The sequence below is a fragment of the Orbicella faveolata genome, unplaced genomic scaffold (genome assembly GCF_042242905.1).
Source record: "Orbicella faveolata isolate gen_17 unplaced genomic scaffold, um_ofav_v1 contig_35, whole genome shotgun sequence".
Classification (NCBI taxonomy): domain Eukaryota; kingdom Metazoa; phylum Cnidaria; class Anthozoa; order Scleractinia; family Merulinidae; genus Orbicella; species Orbicella faveolata.
Window position 1 is genome coordinate 29047388 of NW_028301564.1, and position 8131 is coordinate 29055518.

Here is an 8131-nt window from a genome sequence, read left to right on the forward strand (position 1 = left end):
AGGAATGATTTCAAAAGTCGAAGAATGTTTTAGGAAATGTTAAATAAGTGAAATTTAGATTAGACCTATTTGTATATAGGTCTAAGTGCTCACGGGGTAGTTATCAGTGGTTAGTTAGTTGGGTTCAGTGATTTTCCGTCAGTTCAAAACTGGCTAATAGGGCTGTAAACTTTCGAAAGAAAGCCGTCTAATTGTGTGTTCTTTCTTTAATGTTTTGTAGACTGCAAAGCGCCAATTCATGATTATCCCTCGACGGTTTTCTGCTCATCGAAGACATTTTCTCTCAAGCCCCGGCCAAACGATCGCAACATTTCAACGCAACATATCGCAACATTGTTGGGCGCAACATGTTGCACGCGTTTGGCCATCTTGTTGCGAAATGTTGCGTGTTGTTCGCTCAAGTTTGAAAATGGTCAAATTTCCCATGCAACATTTGTGGATGTTGCATGATGTGGTGCTCGTTTGGCCAGGTTCGTGCAAGAATGTCGCGCCAATGTTATGCCTCTCTATACTAGAGAGGCATAATCTGTCGGACGGACTTGGGCAAGTGCTTTTAGTGTGTCGTGGGGCAGAAGACGGATAATTCGCCAAAACGAACTATGTGCTTTCGCGCTTCGAACTGAGAGCTGAGTGTGATAGTATATGTCGTTTTTACACCAGAGGAGACGCATAATTAACCGCTTGAGGTGTTGGTACAGAGTCGGTTGTTTGCCCGCAGTGAGTTCATAATCCGCTGAGAGATTCACAAGCTCAAGTGCGAGCGGTTGCTATTTCTGGATTTAAAACTTGCAATTTTCGCATGAGTTTTACGACTGCTTCCTAATGCGGTTGATAGTCGTTACCAGTTAATAAAAGATTATTGCAGTGCTTAAAATTCAAGAAAAGTTTTGGGAATGTTCAGTAATAATAGCAGTTTTGATTAGACCTAGCTAAGTCTAAGTGTTCACGGGATATTTGTCAGTGTTTTGTTGATTGGGTTCGGTGATTTTGAAAGAAATCTCTGTTTCGGTTCAAAACTCGCTGAAAGGGTTGTAGACTTGCGAAAGAAAGCCGACTTCTTGAGTGTTTCTTCTTTTGTTCGACTGGGATAAACACTAATAATAGAAAGAACTTAAAGTCGTTGGTTGTTCTCACGGGGTAGTTATCAGTGGGTGTATTGGTTGGGGGTTCAGTGATTTTGAAAGAAATCTCGGTTTCGGTTCAAAACTAAGTATTTTCTCCTTTGTTTTGTAGACTGCAAATCTCCAATTCATGATTATCCGTCAAGGGTGTTCTATACATAGAAGACACGTTTGCTCCCACAAACGAATAAAACCGGTGGAAATGTCTTATATGCTTTAGGAACAGATCAACTATAACGAAAGAGAAAAAAGGGAAACTCGAACATTTGAAGAAAACGTCACTGCGAGAAGCGAGGCATGACTCCATGCAAAGTTGGTTCAAAACCTTTACGGTGAATTTATAATAGCAGGAATGACAAAAATGTGTTGTTCACCAAAACACACTAAGTTTACAGCTTATCAAAATGCAATTGTTCAAATTAAACAAACATTGACTGACGTTTCTTGAGGTTTCTTTTTCTTTTACCTTCGTTTTGTTTAAAAATTCAATATGGACGTTGAATTGTGATTGGGAATATAACTGAATTGCGATATAACGGGGATATATGACGCCCTGGATTCCCTTCTTCTATCTCCGCTCTCGCCTCCCCCCTCGCCCTTCCCCCCATCTCCCCCCGTTCAACGGAGGCTAAATCGACATTGTCAATTGCTTAACTTCTAGATGTTGCCATTTGAATTACCCTAGCAGATACGTGTGCAAGTTTGACTTTGCGGCAACATTTGAAATGTTTTTCAATGTTCCGACCGCCCCTTCTCATTCACGTATCGCATGCAGCATAAAGAAAAAAAAACGCTAGACATACCGCTACGCTGAATTAGTCAAATGTTTTTCCTGAAGTATTCAACATTACCCCCGAGAGTTTAAAAACTCCTGAGGGGAAAGTTGAATACTTCAGGAATGAGCCAGATCGGAGTTTTAAGACTCAGTGCAGTGTGCTAGTCTGTGTACACCCGCCCCATCGCGGCTGGTTTAAATAACAACAGAAGAGAATAAATTAGGGATAAAATTTACCCTAATTCTGGAAACTTCGATTTGGCTTATTGAACACTTGAGGTCACTTGATTGCATGCTTGAAGCCTTTTGCTTTGAGAAAAGGCTCCAGTTGTAGAGAAGTTTTGCTGGTGACCGTTGATGTTCTTACTTGCTCACTCACTTACCTTCTCCGACTCACTAACTTCACTGACTCACTCACTTATCTTCTCTGATCAACTAAATAGCCCTTTTGCAGAGGACAAGTTTTATTCAAGCATAACAAGACAGTCCTTATAACAAGTGACAATGCTCATGATTTAAACCTCTAGCTAAAATCAGGGACAAAAATAATTGAGCCACTTCCCGAAAAAAACTTTCCCCCTTCACGTGTAATTTGTCCTACCTGCACTACTTATATTTCCTCCCTCTCTCCCCTTTCAGTGTTGTAACCTCATGACAACGTCGCCAAAGCCCGTTTCAACATTGATCAGGGGGCTGGGGTGGCTATTGACGATAGAGGTGTTTCTTTTATCAAGGGATAAAAACAACAACGGATCCGATTTGCAAAAAATGTTTCAACACCTTTGTCCCTGATTGTAGCCTGTATCCTTGAAATCAAATTCCCTGTCTGACAAGGAATTTAGGATACTGTAATATTCCAACCTTGAAAAATATATTTTTTTCTATGACACTTTCTTGACCATCAGTCCTGTCTGGGGAGTGTGGAGTATCACGAAAGTGCCGCCCAGCATTTCAATTTTATTTTTAGAAACTATGCCTTACTTTTAACTGTTTCATATGATTTCAAATTCCAATATATAGTCTTCTCTGTGAAAAACCATGTTGTCTACAAAAGCAGTCAGCATTGCATATGATATAAAACTATGTGTATCATTTCCTCAAAATTTCAATATCTTAAATGAAGTACTTTAACAGTTACAAAGCGCATATTTAGCAACCAAGCCCTGAAATGATTTAGTTGCTGTCTTAAGACATTGCCAGTATGATACAAGGCTCTGTTAATGTCAAATGTCCTGTTAGTCTGATAATGAATTGATGACAACTCTTTGTGCTGACAACTAAAAGCCTGGAGGGGGGGGGGGGGGGGAGAGGGGATGGGGGACTCCCATATGAAAAGGTTGGGGATGCTCGTTGTCTCGCTCGCTCGCTATTTTTACCTGTCAAAGTATCTTATAGGGTGCGCTCGAAGAAATAATCCTCAAAAAATAATGCTCTTATTTCTGCTTTTAGGCTCAATTTCGAGTCCAGTCTAGTAGTGAGGGCTTCTTTCCTGAACAGTGGAAACCTATTCTGTTTTCAGTGGTATCTTTTAGGGGTCAAATAAAGCTTGAGTAACGCCCAGATTGGTCTCCTTTAGCGATTTAATTCAAATTTTCTGGCATGCATCCCCAACTTTTTCATATGGGGGTTCCCCCCCTCAGGACTAATGGCAATGGAAGCTCCTGCTATTTTCTGCAAGACTGTTGAAAATCAAATTATCCAACATCCCATTTCATTTATTTCTATGACAGCTGTCAGAGGGTTTTGGCCCCACTACTTTCATTTCCAGCATTTTCAATTCTGATGCATGCCACTTGCTTGTTGTTCTTGCTCAATGGTGCATATCTTTGACAGAATGATCGTCATTGGAGTGACATCTTCCTTAAATACCTCTACCACATTGGCAAACTTGTTTTTAATGTTTCGCTTTCGAGTTGCTGCATGCAGAAGAATGACTAAAAAAGAAATGAAGTTATTAGTTTCTACAGAAACTGTTGGCATGTGTCGACGAGCAAGTAAACCACTAAGCTGTGAAGGTGAATTAATCAACATGACACGAGTGTGGGACAAAGAAAAATTCTGAGTCCCCGACAGGAATCGAACCCATGACCTCCCGAACACCGGGCGGGCACTCTATCCACTGAGCTACGAGAACTCATGGAGAGCAAGGTCATTTAACTGAGTTCATATACGACAGGTGTCCTGCATACTGCTAGGATCAACGCTATTGAATTCATCGTGATTAGTGATAAGTTAACAATGATGGTGAATTTTAAGCTCGGTAATGAAAATGTGAAGGTGAATTAATCAACATGACACGAGCGTGGGACAAAGAAAAATTCTGGAGTCCCCGACAGGAATCGAACCCTGACCTCCCGAACACCAGGCAGGCGCTCTATCCACTGAGCTACAAGAACTCATGGAGAGCAAGGTCATTTTAAACTGAGTTCATATATGACAGGTGTCCTCCATACTGGACACATTTTTCTTTGTCCCACGCTCGTGTCATGTTGATTAATTCCCCTTCACATTTTCATTACCGAGCTTAAAATTCACCATCATTATTAACTTATCACTACTCACAATTAATTCGATGGCGTTGATCCTAGCAGTATGCAGGACACCTGTCATATATGAACTCAGTTAAATGACCTTGCTCTCCATGAGTTCTCGTAGCTCAGTGGATAGAGCGTTCGCCTGGTGTTCAGGAGGTCATGGGTTTGATTCCTGTCAGGGACTCAGAATTTTTCTTTGTCCCACGCTCGTGTCATGTTGATTAATTCACCTTCACATTTTCATTACCGAGCTTAAAATTCACCATCATTATTAACTTATCACTACTCACGATGAATTAGATAGCGTTGATCCTAGTAGTATGCAGGACACCTGTCATATATGAACTCAGTTAAATGACCTTGCTCTCCATGAGTTCTCATAGCTCAGTGGATAGAGCGCCCGCCCGGTGTTCGGGAGGTCATGGGTTCGATTCCTGTCGGGGACTCAGAATTTTTCTTTGTCTCATGCTCGTGTCATGTTGATTAGTTCACCTTCATATTTTCATTACCGAGCTTAAAATTCACCATTATTAACTTATCAAACCACTAAGCTGTTTATCAATTTGAAGTTAATGAAGGTACGTTAACTGTCGTAGCAAGTATGGGAAGCTGATGTAGAAGTTTTGAGATCAACAAAATCAAAATCAGCAAAAAAGAAATCACTAAATTGGCTTGCCACTTGAATTCCAGGAAGAAATCTAATAAATAAGTAAATAAATCAATGAATAAATAAGTTTTATTATTAATAGTTTCTAATGTAGGAAACGGAGGCACAGTGACCTTGTGGCAAGTGCATTCAACTCCGGATCGAGTGGTCTGGGTTTGAACCCTGCCAGGGACACTGAGTTGTTTACTTAGGTGAAAGACACTCTCACAGTGCCTCTCTCCAGCCAGGTGTATAAATGGGTGCTGGCAAATTTAATGGTGGAGGAAAACCCTGGATGGACCAGCTTCCCATCCTGGGGAGAGTAGAAATAGTATTAATCTCTTATGCTAGAGAAACTGAAGGAAAGTGCCAGACTGATGGACCACTTGGCTTGTAGAAAAAGTAATAAATTCTAATAATAAACTGAGAATAAGACAGGATGGCTGGAGTAGCCCTGAATAAATTTATTGTGTGGCCCCTTTGATTGTAGGTTCAATTACCAGCCACTAGTACTGTTTCAGGAAATGAGCCCACGCTGAGGGAGGAATGCGTACAGACCAAAAAAACAGTGGAAATCAACCCTACTGTGATTACTTATCACTGTATCCAATAATGTTGTAATGATAAATACCTGCAAGCGGTACAGTGACCCCCCAGATGAATACAAGAATGGACCCTAATGCATAGATAACGAGCACTGCTACTGCAATGACAGCGATAGGTACCAGGGAGGGGTACTGTGACTTCAGCTTTGCAATCCTCTGCTCCCGACTTTGCGCAATGCCAAACAAGACAAAGGTACAGACCAGCGTGACAGCACCAATGATTAAATCCTTTGGATACAGTGTCCTGGTGAGAAACATTGAGCCACCATTAAAATGCATATGAAGACGAAAGACAGACTTGCTGAGTACCAGTGTGAAAAATCTACACATGGAACAAAAGAAATAAGCAAAACTGGGGGCAAAAAAGTGGTTTTTATTATTTCATCTAAATTTACTTTGTCCGATTTAACATGTTTTGCCACAATAAAACGCTGCTATAAATCGAATTTTTAAACATTTGAAAGTATAGTTTTGTAAGTTTGATATTATAATAGTTTTTATTATATATTGACACGAGTGTTTTACTCGAAATAGACTACTCGTAAAATTCATGCGAAACCACATCCGGGACTCTGGTGGCATATTTTCCACATCCTCACTAGTGAAGATATTGATGGCTTCACTGATATCATGTTTGACCCTTAAACTGTACTTATATTTGTTGGTGTATGATCAAAACATTTTTTAATCTTCCTCAAAAGTCCTTGGCAATCTTCAGAAATTTTTGGAAATGCTGGGAAACTTTCGTGTGACCTTTGGACAATTTTTGGAGAATCTTCGGAAATCTTCTGAAAGTGGTGGGGTGAAATCTTCAGAAAATCAGCAACATTATCAGTATGTTGATAAAATAAACAAAATAATACATGGTCGCTTGTAGATATGGAATTTCTCCTCTCTTGAACACTTGAAGAGATATTCCATATCTACACGTACCCGTGTGTTATCCTCTATGTACCAGTCCAGATTCTTCCACAAAAGTGTTGCATGATTTGTGTTTTATTACTGACAATACATAGCTTTGTCTCGTAAGGACTGGAAACTACCAAATTCATGACAGCACTATGATTGGAATCGACCATGGTCAAGATTTTCCCATACAGATGGTGGACACCTCCCACTCGGTTACTAAGAACTACATTTTGCTCTCACAAAATGGGTTAACGGTTTTCAAAGTTTTCCAGTGTGTACAAGATTCATTTCAGAATCACTTGCTACACATTTTTCTTCTGAAACCTTTCTTGAACAATCAGTCTCATTCTTACGATTTTACGCAAAATTTCAGCACTTAAACAGATTTCAGGGCCTTTTAACTTCGCGGTCATGCTCTGTACATAATGAAGTCAAAGCTTTCACAAGTTTACGCCCGGGATTTACACATACGGACAGAGCTAACGTTTACAAACTTACCCAACTAGAATGAAAATAACGATTGCACTAAGAAAGTAGTTGGTCTGATAATAAATGAGGTTGTTAATCATTCTGTTCTCCATTCTATCCCTGTCATGTAAAGTTGGAGCAGTGAACTGAGCATCAGTAATAAAGTCTTGAAGCGAGCGAAGAGGAGCAACCTCAACCGCCATCTTGCTTCGTGTCAGTTGGGAATTCGCTGAGGAAACTATTTACCATCGCGGGCTCAAGATTGTCTTTGTGAGGGAAGGTACGGCTCACTCGTTTTGGACTGGGACGAGTCAGACCCTATGGTTACATCGTGAGGAGAAGGTCACTCTAAAAAGCTTACTTGTTTTGTCTTCGCCTATATATAGCAAGTTAACATTCTGCTTTTCCACTCACCGAAGTTTCAGCCTCTGTAGTGCCTGCTTATCCTGATGAAATTTGTCTTTGTAATTATATCTGCAAATGGTTACACATTCAAGTCTTCTCGGATAAGGACTGTAAAGCGTAGGCCCTGTCTCTTCAGTTTTACATTGTTAGCACTTAGCAGGGGACGTTAAAGAGGGTCATGAAGGGGTGTACCAAATCCCAGTTCCCAGCCCAAATTTTTTGCCAAATCCCAGTTCCCAGCTTAAATTTGATCCAAATTCCAGTTACCGAATCTAAAATCCCATTCCCAGTGATTGTTTGCAGACTAATGTGTATAATTAATTAAAACTGCTGAAATCGAATAAAGACCCTTTTTCTACAAATCGGATGAATGTTTCTGGCAAATAAGCAATTACCTAGACTTTTGTTGTGACTGAAGGAAATCTCTCATTCTTCTGATGAGCAGTCTTTGTCTTTCAGCCCTTATTGGCATAACCATATTGAAACCACTTGTATCATCTGCACAATCCTCGTCAGACTCACTGTCTCCACTTTCGCTGCTGCTGTACTCGTCACGTTCCCGCCACGTGCAAACATGCACATATCATTTCATCAACAACAAACCGCTGACCAGGAAAACTGTGTGGAGCCTGATAGCTAGAACGCGGAAATAAAAAAATATAATGATT

The 8131-nt window shown here is 40.4% G+C and overlaps 1 protein-coding gene across 1 annotated transcript; it reads right to left on the reverse strand.

Moving 5' to 3' along the window:
* Positions 1-2342: 2342 nt before the first annotated feature.
* Positions 2343-7294, reverse strand: LOC110056522 (PRA1 family protein 3-like). The gene is made up of 3 exons (XM_020763024.2): positions 7089-7294; positions 5708-5925; positions 2343-3830 (listed from the first exon to the last, which is right to left on the reverse strand). The coding sequence occupies exons 1-3, from the start codon at positions 7259-7261 to the stop codon at positions 3670-3672; spliced, it is 552 nt and encodes a 183-aa protein (XP_020618683.1). The 5' UTR covers positions 7262-7294; the 3' UTR covers positions 2343-3669.
* Positions 7295-8131: the final 837 nt, after the last annotated feature.